This window comes from Mizuhopecten yessoensis, unplaced genomic scaffold (genome assembly GCF_002113885.1).
Source record: "Mizuhopecten yessoensis strain PY_sf001 unplaced genomic scaffold, ASM211388v2 scaffold8195, whole genome shotgun sequence".
Taxonomy (NCBI): domain Eukaryota; kingdom Metazoa; phylum Mollusca; class Bivalvia; order Pectinida; family Pectinidae; genus Mizuhopecten; species Mizuhopecten yessoensis.
The window spans coordinates 864,223-882,763 of record NW_018407426.1 but is presented as its reverse complement, the minus strand read 5'-3'; the positions used below and the strand labels follow the sequence as shown (position 1 = coordinate 882,763).

The 18,541-nt window shown below is 36.7% G+C and overlaps 1 protein-coding gene across 2 annotated transcripts; it reads right to left on the bottom strand.

Moving 5' to 3' along the window:
- Positions 1 to 1,801: 1,801 nt before the first annotated feature.
- Positions 1,802 to 12,508, bottom strand: LOC110455321. Of its 2 annotated transcripts, XM_021505401.1 has the most exons (8): positions 12,437 to 12,508; positions 10,071 to 11,384; positions 8,839 to 8,945; positions 7,868 to 8,024; positions 7,149 to 7,245; positions 4,876 to 4,990; positions 3,769 to 3,878; positions 3,291 to 3,424 (listed from the first exon to the last, which is right to left on the bottom strand). In XM_021505401.1, exons 2-8 carry the CDS (start codon positions 11,350 to 11,352, stop codon positions 3,382 to 3,384), a joined length of 1,911 nt encoding a protein of 636 aa, XP_021361076.1. In that variant the 5' UTR covers positions 11,353 to 11,384; positions 12,437 to 12,508; the 3' UTR covers positions 3,291 to 3,381. The 2 variants fall into 2 exon arrangements, with proteins under 2 accessions (XP_021361074.1, XP_021361076.1); XM_021505399.1 differs by lacking the exon at positions 3,769 to 3,878 and having other exon boundaries at positions 1,802 to 3,424.
- Between the last annotated feature and the right edge of the window lie 6,033 nt (positions 12,509 to 18,541).

Here is an 18,541-nt window from a genome sequence, read left to right as displayed (position 1 = left end):
TTTAGTTCTTCTTTTAATCCATTTTGTTTTTATGATCAGTCTCAAAATATAACATACACAACGAGGGATCAAGGGGAACCTACATTTAAAATTTGAGAAAGATCCCTCCCGTACTTCCCGAGAAATAGCGATAACAAACTTTCACTATCAAAATCCAAGATGGCTGCCTGTCGGCCATGTTGTTTATCCGATCAGTCTCTAAAATTGCCCTGCACAGCTAGGACCAAGGGGAACCTACATATAAAATTTAAGAAAGATCCCTCTAGTTCTTCCGGAGAAATAGCGGTAACAAACCTACAATATCAAAACCAAAGATGGCTGCCTGTCGGCCATGTTGTTTATCCGATCAGTCTCAAAAAAATGCCCTGCACAGCTAAGGACCAAGGGGAACCTACATATAAAATTTGAGAAAGATCCCTCTAGTACTTCTTGAGAAATAGCGATAACAAACTTTCACTATCAAAATCCAAGATGGCTGCCTGTCGGCCATGTTGTTTATCCGATCAGTCTCAAAAGTTGCCCTGCACAGCTAAGGACCAAGGGGAACCTACATATAAAATTTGAGAAAGATCCCTCTAGTACTTCTTGAGAAATAGCGATAACAAACTTTCACTATCAAAATCCAAGATGGCTGCCTGTCGGCCATGTTGTTTATCCGATCAGTCTCAAAAGTTGCCCTGCACAGCTAAGGACCAAGGGGAACCTACATATAAAATTTGAGAAAGATCCCTCTGGTACTTCTTGAGAAATAGCGATAACAAACTTTCACTATCAAAATCCAAGATGGCTGCCTGTCGGCCATGTTGTTTATCCGATCAGTCTCAAAAGTTGCCCTGCACAGCTAAGGACCAAGGGGAACCTACATATAAAATTTGAGAAAGATCCCTCTGGTACTTCTTGAGAAATAGCGATAACAAACTTTCACTATCAAAATCCAAGATGGCTGCCTGTCGGCCATGTTGTTTATCCGATCAGTCTCAAAAGTTGCCCTGCACAGCTAAGGACCAAGGGGAACCTACATATAAAATTTGAGAAAGATCCCTCTGGTACTTCTTGAGAAATAGCGATAACAAACTTTCACTATCAAAATCCAAGATGGCTGCCTGTCGGCCATGTTGTTTATCCGATCAGTCTCAAAAGTTGCCCTGCACAGCTAAGGACCAAGGGGAACCTACATATAAAATTTGAGAAAGATCCCTCTGGTACTTCTTGAGAAATAGCGATAACAAACTTTCACTATCAAAATCCAAGATGGCTGCCTGTCGGCCATGTTGTTTATCCGATCAGTCTCAAAAGTTGCCCTGCACAGCTAAGGACCAAGGGGAACCTACATATAAAATTTGAGAAAGATCCCTCTGGTACTTCTTGAGAAATAGCGATAACAAACTTTCACTATCAAAATCCAAGATGGCTGCCTGTCGGCCATGTTGTTTATCTGATCAGTCTTAAAAGTTGCCCTGCACAGCTTGAACCAAGGGGAATCTACATATAAAATTTGAGAAAGATCCCTCTAGTACTACTTCAGAAATACCGATAACAAACTTTCACTATCAAAATCCAAGATGGCTGCCTGTCGGCCATGTTGTTTATCCGATCAGTCTCAAAAGTTGCCCTGCACAGCTAAGGACCAAGGGGAACCTGCATATTAACTTTGAGAAAGATCCCTCTGGAACTTCTTGAGAAATACCGATAACAAGAATTGTTTACGGACGGACGACGGACGACGGACGACAGACAACGGACGACGGACCACGGACGCAGGGTGATTTGAATAGCCCACCATCAGATGATGGTGGGCTAATAAAAGATTTAAACTTTACAATGACTGAGGAAAAACTAAGCATGAAAATTTGATTTGTAAACATTCTATGAATTACATGACTTTAGCCCTTTCACCCCTGGGTAACTTTAGTAGACTCTACCACGCATTGATCTGGATGAGTCCATTATGGTCTACAGTGGTGAAAGGGTTAAGCAAAAACTTAAAGTAACCTCAATAAATATGTATTTATTGATCCCTGTCCCTATGCACTTCGTCTTTTTCAATACACAGTAATCCCCCCTTAATTTCCATATACAGAAAACTGTAGCACAGTTGGGCATAGACACTTCCATTGTCCAGGTAGCTCAATCAGTTAACGAGACAGTTTATATCAATCTGAAGTCCAGGGTTGGAATCCCACTCTAGCCCTGCTGGGGTTTTTTTTCACTCAAAACACTGTTATTAATTATATTTTGGTGGTTTTTTTTGTCTTTATTTATTTCTCATGAAAGTAACCTAATAAGGCATAGCTTTCTTTTTAGAAATGATTTATCAAAGCTACAGTCATGTCAAAAAACACAAGTCTCCAACATTTTACAGGTTCGCCAGTGGTACGGGCATCCTTAAAGATAAAAAAAACATGTTCTCACCATATCTTATGGTATAAAACCCAGCTTCGTTCTTACATATTCCACAATACTGTTAGCACAGTGGCATGTTTAAGAATATGTTTGCAAGCAAATGAGTTTCATATCATCATAAACAGTAAGAGTTGGCAATTCAATCCTTATATTATAATTCAAAACATCATAGAAAAAAAGAGTCTATGTGCTCTGTTTCTTTTGTTAATGATACTTTTTAAACAATTTGATCCACTGCTTGTGGCCACGTTATCTACGGTTAATATTTCAATTCGGTAAAAAATGTTGATTGGACACTATATGGAAATTCCTATCGAAGTTTGAATCACACATCACGACAAGATTGGTAAAATATTGCTCAAAAAGTGTGACGGTTTTACTGAAAAGTTTCCAATAGAAAACATTCACAACCTTTTGACATCATACATACTAGGCATCTAACCTTTTTGCGAAAGTGACACTGATTTTAATTTTGCATGTCACATGGTAGGTAGAAGTTGTGTCGTTCTGTCCACACGATATGGTTGACAATGTCCACCTTTAAAAATGACTAGTACAGCACAGCTCATAGACAAGCAAGCGTAACTCATTCACCCCTGAAGACACATTTGAACTCTTCCAGATCAAAGGTTGGAATAGTGCATTATGAAATTTCAGGGGTGAATGAGTTAACAGAATGATCCTTTGCAATACTAATGGCATGGCCTTTCCTTGGATCATCATCTTTGGTCCAGTTTGATTGGAAAGACGAAGACAAATGAAGAATAGCACACAAATGGAGAGATGATATTTCAATACTAAGAAATGACAAAAGCTAACTTTTACACAGTTTTTTCAAAATGTCTTCTCTGCTCTTTGTCTCAATGTCTGGAATCATCTCCAAGAACAAAGAATCTCCAGGTTCAGAGTCTCTCTGAGCGGAGTTTCTGAAGTCTCTAAAGCTTTTCCCAGTAAGAACTCCATTCAGTTCTTTAACTATCAACTGATGGACTTCTTTCTTAGACATGACCTTGTATGGAATCTGAAATCATATATATTCAAAGGTTATATTATTGCAAATAATTTTACATTGAATTAGTTTCTTTGTTACCTGGATCTTTACATAAACTTGTAACAAACAATTTTGACTGCTGCCCACAAAAAATTACAAGAAAATCATAGTAAGATGGTCAACAGATAAAAGTAATGCCCAGTCCATACCCTTGAATCTTAACTGGCAAAATGATTGGCTGACAGCCGCACTCAACAACTAGAGTTTGAAGAAATTATGATGCAGACAATGTCAGGCAAATTTTTGTTCTTCATTGATCAAGTAACACAACAGTTGTTTTATGTATTTACAGTCAAAAAACTATTTTCCCTCACTTTTGGGACAAACCAAATAAACTGTTTCCTGGGGCCGCATCTGGTTGGTCCCAACACTTTAGAGAAATAGTTTTGAATGTTGACAACTTGACAGTGAATGCTAGAAACCCCTGTAAAAGGCAGTACATTTCACATATTTATTCTATATTCTATATATATTCAAATTCCTGATTGACATCAATTGTAAAATCACACCTGTAAGAGACTGCACAATTACAGCAGCTCTGCCTCATGCAATATAATGAAGATCTTACATGACATTTAACCCCATTAACTCAAATAGACACACATGTATTACATGACATTTTACCCCATTAACTCAAATAGATACACATGTACTTACATAACATTTTATCCCATTAACTCAAGTAGATACACATGTATTTACATGACATTTTATCCAATTAACACAAGTAGATACACATGTACTTACATGATATTTTACCCCATTAACTCAAATAGATACACATGTACTTACATGACATGTTATCCCATTAACTCAAGTAGATACACATGTATTTATATGGCATTGTATCCCATTAACTCAATTAGATACACATGTATTACATGACATTTAACCCCATTAACTCAAATAGACACACATGTATTACATGACATTTAACCCCATTAACTCAATTAGATACACATGTACTTACATGGCATTGTATCCCATTAACTCAATTAGATGCACATGTACTTACATGGCATTGTATCCCATTAACTCAATTAGATACACATGTACTTACATGACATTTTACCCCATTAACTCAATTAGATACACATGTACTTACATGATATTTTATCCCATTAACTCAATTAGATACACATGTACTTACATGGCATTGTATCCCATTAACTCAATTAGATGCACATGTACTTACATGATATTGTACCCCATTAGCTCAAGTAGATACACACGTCATGTTCTTAAATGACACTGTGAAAATGACAAATGGACAAATGATGGCAGTATTATGCCATTTTACTGTACTTTTATAACAATATATCTCATAACCTCAAGTAAATATATACTGTCTGACAATGTACCCCATTGATTTAAGTAAATATACATATATAACACTACCCCATCAACTCAAGTTAACATACCCGAATGACTGTGTACTTCAGTTTCTTCAGTAACCGAAGCTGTAGCAGAAACCAGCCCAAACATTTCCCACCGTTGACAGATACTCGATTGGCACGGGCAACTACGATAGCAATCCTGTCAAAAAAAAGGGAACAAATATCTACATATGTCCTTTTAATGTTAAACAAGGAATTTTCCCTCATTTCTTTTCTAATTCAGTTTCTTGCACTTCAGACAAAAATATTTAACGTCATACCCTGTGCCAGATTTTTCTATCTCGTCCAATCTGTCTGGTACTTTTACCCAAAATTTTACGAAAATTTTACACAGCGATGCCATCATCCACATCTTAACGGCTTAAAATTGACAATCTGCATTATAAATATTCAGTTTTGTCATCATATGTATTGTTTTGATGGTGTTAAGATTCCTGATATTGTCGATCAAATATAATCTACACTGTGAATATGTGGTCTTCTTTGTAAGGATGGAGTACATTTTAACAAGGAAGCATTAAAATTTAGTTTTCAGTAGTGTAGAGCCCATGTTTATTTGAAACCCCAGATGGGATACTTAAAGTTTTTAGTGAAATTGCACAGTTTTTTTCAAACTAAAAAGAGAGAGAGTTGCGAAAAGGTACAGAGGCTGACGTTGGGATGTTACATAATTTTTAGCTTGAGACTGAGATAACCCAATCTCGCTCAGTTACAGGTACAGTAAAAATCTGTGTAATTTGTGCACCTATGTAACTTGTACAGGTACTTTTTTAGGCTGAAAAAAGCTTCTACCGCGGTACTCATATATTTTGCGCATCCATTTTCCCCTCAAAAACGATATCCAAAATGCCTGGAATATTTTGACCTCCGACACCAAACTTTTACACAAATATCTACTTTCTGATTTCATTCATTACTTAAATGTGTTAATTTCATAACTTTAGATCTTAATGCAGATGCATATCAGTGTTTTTTCACATCTTAAACAGACCTTCACAAGTAATGTGTAGTGTAGTAATAATATGAACATATCAAGTAGAAAATTATAATTAGACACCTATTAATAGAATATTACCCTAATTAGGGTAGGCAACAAGGAGCCACGGTAGTCTAGTGGTAGGACGCCAGGCTTGTGACCGAAGGGTTGCGGGTTTGAGTCACGGCCAGCACTGTGTTGTATCTTTGAGCAAGATACTGTACTCCGCTTGTTCCAGTCTACTCAGCTGTAAATGACTACGTGGTTGGGCAGTGCTAGAATTGTTGAATGCTAGCTGTTAGCTTGGATATCTCACTGTAACACAGCACAGTTCCTGTCACAATCAATGTGTGGGTCACTAACGTTGTGCTTTGTATCACAAACTTATAACTGCAAAATAGCCAGAAATTTGACCACTGACCACTTATATATGACTATTCTTTCCGTCAGAATTTAAAAACTCTCTCCAAAATGTTCTATCCATTTCAGTAGAATCTATATTGTAAGCACAGAATAGATCGACAGGACCAATACATTAACACAAGAAAAGAACTGTAAAGCTTACTATACTTTGAAAACTTTAGCTACCCGGCAAGTAGCAAGCAGATGAGCTGACTGGATGAGGTCAAAGGTCACTGCTGTGGTTTACCTGTATTTTCTTGCAAAAGCTTAATTGTCTCCCTCAGTTAGACATTGGACTAACCAAATCAGCCGGATTTTATCAAAGTTAATCTATTTGTAGGGTTGAACCATATTTTGTGAGTTGCAAAACGCTATCTCCCTCAGAATATTAGACTATCCCAATCAGTCAGATTTAGAGGTTGTCCTGTTTTTAGTTTAAATAGATTGTCTTAGGGTTGATGATGAAACTCAAACATGGTACGAGCCATCCTTTTAGTTGTGTAACATCCTATCAACAGCTAAGGTCATTTAAAGACTCGCATCCATGCATGTTGTGTATGCGTGTTTGCATGTGTGTGTACATGAGGCAGGGTGAGTTGGTGTATTTGCCTACTTGCGATAGTGTGGATCTAGTGCCGACTTTTTATAGTGCTATCCCACTGAATTACCATGTGGAAGGCACAGTATTCCACCCTGTCACATTCTACTGATCCCTGCTTGAATTGACATTCAGCATTTCCCTAAATGCTGAACGTTAAGCAGGGAATAACAACTACATTAGCACCATTTTAGCTGCTCACAAGTACTGTGAAACCTCTATATAATACTTGTGATGAGGATGGCCTTTGCAAGAACAGACATAGCAAAGATTAAGTCATTAAGCCCAGTAATGAGAATTGTAAAGACTCTACAGACATACCGTTTGGTTGTTGACTCAGTGTCAAGCTGTAGTTCTTCGTGAGACATAGGAGTGAAGGGTACAAAGCCTTTCTCCTTGTCGTAACGGAAGTCGACCACTGTAAAATATATACACAATTAACATTTACACTACACAGTGCATCACAAGAAACATTCTTAGGGGAACGTTCCTTCACAGCTGTATATCAACAAACCATTCAGCTGATACAAATTATTTGAAATCCAGTACATGTGAATTAGAGAAAATAGTTTAAGATGACTTCCTAAATGTATACACTATTACTTAAATACATTGTTAAACTTCAGCTGAGAAATCCACTTATGTAAATACATAATAAATATGTCATGATATAAGGATAATTCTACAGGAACTTCACAATCTTTGTCTAAAATAACAGAATAAATATTCTGGAAAAAATACTATTTAGTTATACATTTCCTCTAACAAATGATGATAAGAGCAAACTTATAGTCCTTTACTCTAGTCACAAGCTAAGTAAATACCATTACTCTAGCTACAGGCTCAGGTAGACCAGAAAACAGTCATTGAAGTGCACACCAAACACGGGGAAAATTTTTGTTTTCAAATAGACTCCATGCAGGACATTTCGACTATCTCCAATTCATCAAAATGTTTTTTAAAAGGGGACAGTCAGTTGTTTAACCGGTATTTTTTTGGACTACTACTGGCATATATATATATATACAATGTGTACATACCATCATCTAGACACAATAAACGGTCGTTGAAGTGGAAAACATTTTCCTCCTCTGGAAATATCTTCTTAATCGCACTGTGAGTGGCCCTGGTTTTAAATGGGATTGGAGGTAACCTGTTGTGTAGGTTGTATTCTGTCCTCAGGGTTTCCACCATAGCCTGTCAATCAATTTGTTATTGAATGTGTTTTTGAATGTTTTGTTTGATAAACAGGCTTACATATATATACAGGATCTGCATTAACCAGCAAATATTTTTATTTTCATACATGTACCAAAATATAAACATAAAACAAATAAATAAAATTTTATAGATGCAAATTAGTAGAAATAATTGTCAGATATTTTACTGAACACAAATACAGCCATTTTGGATTGATCGTAGCCAATCTCCGAAAGGTAAATCTTTGCAATGTCAGACCTCTTTGAAGTTCGGGATGCTACTACTGTTTGTGTATGTGACTAAAGTCATTTCCCCTCAGGTACTAGACTTGATCAACACAATCATTATAGATGGACCAAGTCATTATGTTTCCAGGGGTGAGATTATGTACACACTACTGCTGAATCAAAACTTTGTTGCCATTTCTTTGATCTTGCTAACAATCGGTTGTGCTTCGGCCACTCCTTCTTTGTCACATGCATTCTGGATTGATCGTAGCCAATCTCCGAACAATAAATCGTTGCAACCACTCCTTTGAAGTTTGGGATGCTACTATGTTTGTGTACATGACAAAAGCTGTTGCCCCTCAGGTATTGCTGTTGACTTGACCCAATGTGTATACATGTTGAGTAGTTTGGATCAAACGCATTATGTATTTCAGGGTCGATGCTTATTTTACTACTTTGATCATTGTCAGTCGATGTTAGTCATGCCGTCTCATCAGTTCATTATGACAGAGGGACAGAAAACATTATAATATAATGACATATGTATGGGTTTTTTAATTGATTTTAACAAAATATGTCCTTACCGGGGAAAGCTTGCTTCCTTTGTAATCTGGACATTCCAAATCCACACAAGCTTGAATCAACAGGAGGCGTTCTGTTTGTGTCATCAAAGGATCTAGACGACTATTAACTTAAACAATATATAGCAACTGTTATTAGAACTATGCAAACAAATTTCAAAGATGAAACCAGAAACAAGACTTACCCTTTCACCACTGTAGACTATAATGGACTCGTCCATATCAATACATGGTAGAGTCTACTAAAGTTACATAGAGGTGAAAGGGTTTATCTATTTATAACATGTAAGAACATCAATTCATAATTTTTTCATATGTCACAAGTGTTATATGACCTAGAAACAATTTGATTGGGTGAGTACAAGTGATCTTGGGATTCGATTGGGTGAGTACAAGTGATCTTGGGATTTGATTGGGTGAGTACAAGTGATCTTGGGATTTGATTGGCTGAATATTATTTAGTTCCATGCATATGAATATAGCACTATACTTAAATTATCTGCAAAAATTATAGTAGTCTCTAGGAATTATAAGAATGAAGCACCTACCTAAATATTTTCTTTCGAGATACAAACAGCTACTGCAATTTGATCAATTATATATTTCTTTATTATATTATTTTAATGATGTTTCCAAAAAATGCCACAGCCCAAAAAAGGAAAAATATGAAAACTGACAAAAACTCTGATACTTTGATTTTCATAAAATCAATTTAAAAAATAAAAGTATAACGATAATGAGGAAACTTGATCCTGCTGTACAATATGCGCGAAATATGCGAGCCGCGCCCGGGTCACACTTCAAACTGATATTTTAGAAACAAATCGTCACTTTCACACACATGTCGCACATGGATCGAAAGATCTATTCTTTATGCACTAGGTGGGGTATCAATAACATGTTTCAAAGATCATTTTGAACAGTATTTTCTAACATTTTCTATACCAACCCATGTTTTTAATGGAAATTAGGGCATGAAAATATATGTTTTAAGTGATTGTATTGGTTGTTTGAGGCATGTTATGTATGTTCATCTTGTGCATAAAGAATAGATCTTTCGATCCATGTGCGACATGTGTGTGAAAGTAACGATTTGTTTCTAAAATATCAGTTTGAAGTGCGACCCGGGCGCGGCTCGCAATATTTCCCGCATATTATAGAGAGCCAGGTTCCTCACATTAATTAAAATAAAGTCGATAAAACGTCAGAATAATTCGGACTAGCTGTACCCTTACCCAGGCAGTTCTCGGCTATTTCATCACGGAGAACACTGTCAATCAAATCGTAATGAAATATGCCAGCTACAGTATACGCTGCTAACATGATCATCCTGCTCATGTCAATATTCTTCAGTTCATGGTTCTCATGTTCTCCAGGACCATTTGAAGTGACAATATAGGAGTTGATTTTGTCTTCACTCGAGTGTTGATCATACATCTGTTGTAGATTCTCAAAGCACAGGCGCACATTCTTTCCTTTCATACCACTAGATGCCAAAGCCCAGCAAATGTTAGCCAAATCTTTCCTTCGTACTCTCAAATTTCTGTCATCTCTAAGTCTCTTTCCCATTTGTTCTCTGTTGATATACCAGACTACTTTATCTAATAGAGGTCTATGGTAAAACCTGGCACGTTTTAAAAGTTTTATGTAACAGCATATTTCAGACATCTCAATAGTATCTGCCTCTTCCATTATTCTCTTGGTATATTCGAAAGCCAACAACAAAAACTCTTCATCCTGAAACACTTTCTCAAACTCCTTCAAGGGAAGACAAGCCATATATGATATAAAAGCACTCTGAAGAAACCGGGCCTCTTTAGGGTAACACAGGCCAAAGTTAAAACTGTTAAATGAGTCCCATATTTTCTGGAGAAGAATCACACTGAAATTTTTCCTGCATCTAATGCATGCCTTCAACAGCATGATATTCTGTTTGGCATTGTATATCTGGCTGTCTGAAAGCATATGTATTTCAATGTCCTTAAATAAACTCATTTCCATATTGCCAACAACAAAAGCACAATACATTATTTGAGCTATGGAGTCTGGACTCCAGGAATGTGTGTGGAATGTTTCAGTAGCATCCGCGAGAATATGTTTTAGGAGGTCATGGCATATATATTGTTGTACAACTAGATATCGCACCCTACTAAACACATCTCTATAAGTTAAGGAACCAAAATCCTTGATGGTGTTTTTCTCGTAAAGTTTCAAGTTTTGAAAGTTGAAATCCGAATTCTGGTATACTGGAAGAATCCCATTTGCCCAATATGCAATGTCGGGTGAAACTTTTCCAAACGAAAGTGAGCCATTTTGTTCAGCACTGGTTCTACGTTTACATTGATGTAGTGTTCTAAGCTGAAAGTGTAGTAATTGATCATAAGTTGCTTTTCGGTTATAATTGAACATCACGACGTGGATCAAGGGTGGGCGACGCTCGAGGCAGCCAAGTACAAGCTTAGGACTCAAGATGCTCATGCTCCTAGCAGTGGCTCCAAGTATCCATCGTATCATCATATTCCTTCATCAGTAAGGTTTTTTTCAATATCCTGGAAAGAAAGAATTTAGCAAGGTATCAAACTGGTAATGATATACTATCAAAACAATAAGGGCAGTTGCAATTCATTTACAGTGTGTTCTACTATTATACTGAGTACTTAGTTACCAGTTAGCCTCGTTTTAGGTTTCATAGAGCAGTTGATGTCACACCTGAGCATTTATATGATAAAAATCAAAGTTATTTATATAATTACTTATAATTACAAGCTATATATTCTGGGCAACATTACTTAAGCTTATACTTTTTTGTTTTAAGTCAAAATAATTTACAAATTAGGACAAAATAATCTGAGAATATATGTCAACATCTTAACAGATTAATGGCGACATTTGTTAGAGATTATATCAACATACGTAACTCACAGATTGTTAGTCACTGGTATAAATAGAATCTTGAAAATCATTAACTGTATCTGAATTCAGATCTTTAATTTGTGTCTTTAGATATACAATGTCTAATACGTACATCATGACCAAGACGGTGAAATTTAGGCTGAGCACATGTATGTACACTCAGTGATTTCTGTAGATTTTTTTAATCGAGTCATGAACATCTTTTGCACTTTTTCATAGATTCACATTCCTTATGTAACTTGGTAATAATGAGTTCTCAAAAGGTTTTTGAGACCCATGTGCACAGGATTATCTAAGTCTCAAAAATCAACTGCACAGCATTTTATAGGGAGGGATTTTGTAATATAACATTCTTATATCTGTAATACATATACAGTTTGTATGTATATTATATAAACTGTTGCTGTGTTGTGTAAGTCTGTAACTGTCAGCTCACATGGGCTTGTAAAGACTTTTATGATAAAATTAGCTAGAAATACCTATATACATAAAGACTAATTTTATCATCAAAGTCTATATCATATATACAAGCCCCTGTCCCCTGTGGTCAGCTGGTGTCCATGCAGAGCTGGCCTATCGGTAAAGAACCCATGGTTGACGTTATGTAACATGATATTAATGTTTCGATTTTCCTGATGCCCGATCGCCAAGGACAATCAATCCAAACCGCGTATAGACCACTACTTACCGTAGGCATACAACAACACTTGAAACGGGCCGCTGGAAACATCATAACATGTGCCATTGAGGTAACCGGAAGTAGATTAAAGTCAACAGCATTTCGGTCCGACTACTTACCGGAAAGAAAACGAAACGATCGGACATGATCCCAGTGGAATCTGGATTGTGTTATCCATAAAACTAATGTGTATTATTTAGTTAATTTTCAAATTGTAAAAGACAGTCGGTAAACTTTGTATCTTAAAAAATTGAAATCCTGATCAAACTCGAGTTACATAGAAATAGAAATAGTATCTATGATGAAATAGACCCTACCTTTGATGTGACATGTATTTTCACCTGTGGTTTCAAGTGCACATGGTCATTAGGAGTGATAAATTATACCAATTAAAAAGATATATTTCAAAAATTTCAAAGACAATGAAGCATCCTCCTTATCATCACTTCATCAGGTGACTTATAACCAATGTTAGCATAAAAGCTTGGCGTGTACATCCTTTTCATTAGAAATGTTTTTAAAATAAATACTTAATTATTTGTAAGACCGGTGTTGCCCTTGTTGAATATAAGACAAATAGTTCAATCATAATTCATATTTATGACAAAATAAATTAATATTAAATTGCCAAAATGTTCTAGATTTTTGTTGACAGAAATTAGTATACATTCAGAACAGCCATTAACATTTTAATATATTAGTACCGGATAAGTGCAAAAATCTGTCTTTTTCTAAGTTTAATATTTTGTGCAACCCCCTCTGATACCATATAAAATATCCTATAACATATTTATAGCCTATATAAAACATCCATAGATACGTCAATAGTAGTCGTGGACTAATGGTATGACGTCGACAACAGTGAGAGTTATTCATAGCCTATATAGTATATGTATAGCACCTATGTCACCCTGGTAAAATATTAGCCGCTTCCTACCGACACAGCTAGGGAGATTCTCGTCTTCTAGCGGAGGCATTGACAAAATAATGACCTCTGTTAAACATATAACATACCCGGGCCTGCTAAACATCTCACAACCTTACATATAAAAACAAAATCAAAAACAACAATACGCACTGAACATCTCATATCCTCACACGTGACAACAAAAACAACACGACAAACACCTCATATCCCCACACCTGACAACAAAAACTACACAACAATACACGACATACATCTCATATCCCTACATGTGACAACAATAACAACCCGACAAACATCGTATATCCCCACACGATACAACAAAACCAACACGACAATACACGACAAACATCTCATATCCCCATACGCGACAACAAACACAATGCAACAATACGCGACAAACATCTCATATCCCCACATGTGACAACAAAAACAACACGATAAACATCGTATATCCCCCCACGATACAACAAAACCAACACGACAATACACGACAAACATCTCATTTCCCCATACGTGAAAACAAACACAATACAACAATACGCGACAAACATCTCATATCCCCACACCTGACAACAAAAACAACACAACAATACACGACAAACATCTCATATCCCCACATGACACAACAAACACAACACGACAATATACGCTTAACATCTCATATCCTCACACGTGACAACAAAAACAACACGACAAACACCTCATATCCCTACACCTGACAACAAAAACTACACAACAATACACACTAAACATCTCATATCCCTACACGTGACAACAAAACCAACAAAACAATACACACTAAACATCTCATATCCCAACACGTGACAACAAAACAAACACAACAATACACACTAAACATCTCATATCCCCACACGTGACAACAAAACAAACACAACAATACACACTAAACATCACATATCCCAACACGTGACAACAAAAACAACACGATAATACACGACAAACATCTCATATCCCTACACATGACAACAAAAACAACACAGCAATATACGCTTAACATCTCATATCCCCACACATGAAAACAAAAGCAACACAACAATACCCACCAAACATCTCATATCCCCACATGACACAACAAATACAACACGACAATATACGCTAAACATCTCATATTCCCACTGGTGACAACAAACACAACACGACAATATACGCTAAACATCTCATATTCCCACTGGTGACAACAAACACAACACGACAATATACGCTTAACATCTCATATCCTCACACGTGACAACAAAAACAACACGACAAACACCTCATATCCCTACACCTGACAACAAAAACTACACAACAATACACCCTAAACATCTCATATCCCAACACGTGACAACAAAAACAACACGATAATACACGACAAACATCTCATATCCCTACACGTGTCATCAAAAACATAACAAAAATACAAACCAAACGTCTCATATCCCTACACGTGACAACAAAACAAACACAACAATACACACTAAACATCTCATATCCCAACACGTGACAACAAAAACACCACGACAATACACGACAAACATCTCATATCCCTACACATGACAACAAAAACAACACAACAATATACGCTTAACATCTCATATCCCCACACATGACAACAAAAACAAAACGACAATACACGACAAACATCTCATATTCCTACACGTGACAACAAGAACACAGCAATATACGACAAACATCTCGTATCCCTACATGTAACAACAACATCAAAAACAACAATACATAACAAACATCTCATACCCCACACATGACAACAAAAACAACACAACAATATACGCTTAACATCTCATATCCCCACACATGAAAACAAAAGCAACACAACAATACCCACCAAACATCTCATATCCCCACATGACACAACAAATACAACACGACAATATACGCTAAACATCTCATATTTCCACAGGTAGCAACAAACACAACACGACAACATACGCTAAACATCTCATATTCCCACATGTGACAACAAACACAATACAACAATACACGCTAAACATCTCATATCCCCAAAAACTACACAACAATACACGACAAACATCTCATATCCCTACACGTGACAACAAAAACAACACAACAATATACGACAAACATCTCGTATCCCTACATGTAACAACAACATCAAAAACCAAACACAACACGACAACATACGCTAAACATCTACAACAATATACGCTTAACATCTCATATCCCCACAACAAATACAACACGACAATATACGCTAAACATCTCATATTTCCACAGGTAGCAACAAAAACAACACGACAACATACGCTAAACATCTCATATTCCCACATGTGACAACAAACACAATACAACAAAACACGCTAAACAACTCATATCCCCACAGGTGACAACAAACACAACACGACAATACACGCTAAACAGCTCATATCCCCACACGTGACAACAAACACAATACAACAATACACGCTAAACATCTCATATCCCCATACGTGACAACAATACACGCTTAACATGTCATATTCCCCGTGTGACAACAAAACCAACACAACAATGAACGCTAAACATCTCATATCCCTACACGTGACAACAAAAACAACACAACAATACACGCTAAATATCTCATATCCCCACACGTGACAACAAAACCAACACATTAATACACGCTAAACATCTCATATCCCCACACGTGACAACAAAAACAACACGACAAACACCTCATATCCCCATCCCTGACAACAAAAACTACACAACAATACACGACAAACATCTCATATCCCTACACGTGACAACAAAAACTACACAACAATACACGACATACATCTCATATCCCTACATGTGACAACAATAACAACACGACAAACATCGTATATCCCCACACGATACACCAAAACCAACACGACAATACACGACAAACATCTCATATCCACATACGCGACAACAAACACAATACAACAATACGCGACAAACATCTCATATCCCCACATGTGACATCAAAAACCACACGATAAACATCGTATATCCCCACACGATACAACAAACACAACACAACAATATACGCTAAATATCTCATATCCCCACATGTGACAACAAAACCAACACGACAACACACGACAAACATCTCATATCCCCCTCCTTGACAACAAACACAATACAACAATACGCGACAAACATCTCATATCCCCACACCTGACAATAAAAACAACACAACAATACACGCTAAACATCTCATATCCCCATACCTGACAACAAAAACAACACGACAATACACGACAAACATCTCATATTCCCACACGTGACAACAAAACCAATACAACAATACACACTAAACATCTCATATCCCCACACGTGACGACAAAACCAACACAATAATACACACTAAACATCTCATATCCCTACATGTGAAAACAAAAACAACACAACAATATACGCTAAACATCTCATATCCTCACATGTGACAACAAACACAATACAACAATATACGCTAAACATATCATATCCCCATACGTGACAACAATACACGCTTAACATGTCATATTCCCCGTGTGACAACAAATCCAACACAACAATACACACTAAACATCTCATATCCCCACACGTGACAACAAAAACAACACAACAATACACGCTAAACATCTCATATCCCCACTAGTGACAACAAAACCAATACAACAATACACACTAAACATCTCATATCCCGACACATGACAAAAAAAACAACACGACAATACATGACAAACATCTCATATCCCTACACATGACAACAAAAACAACACATCAATACACGCTAAACATCACATACCCCCACTAGTGACAACAAAACCAATACCACAATACACACTAAACATATCATATCCCCATCCTTGACAACAATACACTCTTAACATGTCATATTCCCCGTGTTACAACAAATCCAACACAACAATACACACTAACCATCTCATATCCCAACACGTGACAACAAAACCAATACCACAATACACACTAAACATATCATATCCCCACAAGTGACAACAAAACCAATACCACAATACACACTAAACATATCATATCCCCATACGTGACACAACAACATCAAAAACAACAATACATGACAAACATCTCATACCCCCACAAGACACAACAAACACAACACGACAATATACGCTAAACATCTCATATTCCAACATGTGACAACAAACACAATACAACAATACACGCTAAACATCTAAAGATATCATATCCCCATCCTTGACAACAATACACGCTTAACATGTCATATTCCCCGTGTGACAAAAAAACCAACACAACAATACACACTAAACATCTCATATCCCTACACGTGACAACAAAAACAACACAACAATACACGCTAAACATCTCATATCCCCACACGTGACAACAAAACAAATACAACAATACACACTAAACATTTCATATCCCCACACGTGACAACAAAACCAACACAACAATACACACTAAAAATCTCATATCCCAACATGTGACAACAAAAACAACACGACAATACACGACAAACATCTCATATCCCTACACATGACAACAAAAACAACACAACAATATACGCTTAACATCTCATATCCCCACACATGACAACAAAATCAACACGACAATACACGACAAACATCTCATATTCCTACACGTGACAACAAAAACAACACAACAATATACGACCAACATCTCGTATCCCTACATGTAACAACAACATCAAAAACAACAATACATGACAAACATCTCATACCCCACACATGACAACAAAAACAACACGACAATACATGACAAACATCTCATATCCCCACACATGACAACAAAAACAACACAACAATATACGCTTAACATCTCATATCCCCACACATGACAACAAAAGCAACACAACAATACACACCAAACATCTCATATCCCCACATGACACAACAAACACAACACGACAATATACGCTAAACATCTCATATTCCCACATGTGACAACAAACACAATACAACAATACACGCTAAACATCTCATATCCCCACATGTGACAACAAACACAACACGACAATACACGCTAAACATCTCATATCCCCACACGTGACAACAAACACAATACAACAATAAACGCTAAACATCTCATATCCCCATACGTGACAACAATACACGCTTAACATGTCATATTCCCCGTGTGACAACAAAACCAACACAACAATACACGCTAAACATCTCATATCCCTACACGTG

Excerpts from the sequence above, each read along its gene's own strand:
- LOC110455321 (XM_021505399.1), bottom strand. The coding sequence starts at position 11,352 with ATGATGATACGATGGATACTTGGAGCCACTGCTAGGAGCATGAGCATC. Across the intron at positions 8,946-10,070 it reads AATAGCCGAGAACTGCCTGG|TTAATAGTCGTCTAGATCCT; the intron begins GTAAGGGTACAG and ends ATATTGTTTAAG. Across the intron at positions 3,425-4,875 it reads TGAAGTACACAGTCATTCGG|ATTCCATACAAGGTCATGTC; the intron begins GTATGTTAACTT and ends ATATGATTTCAG.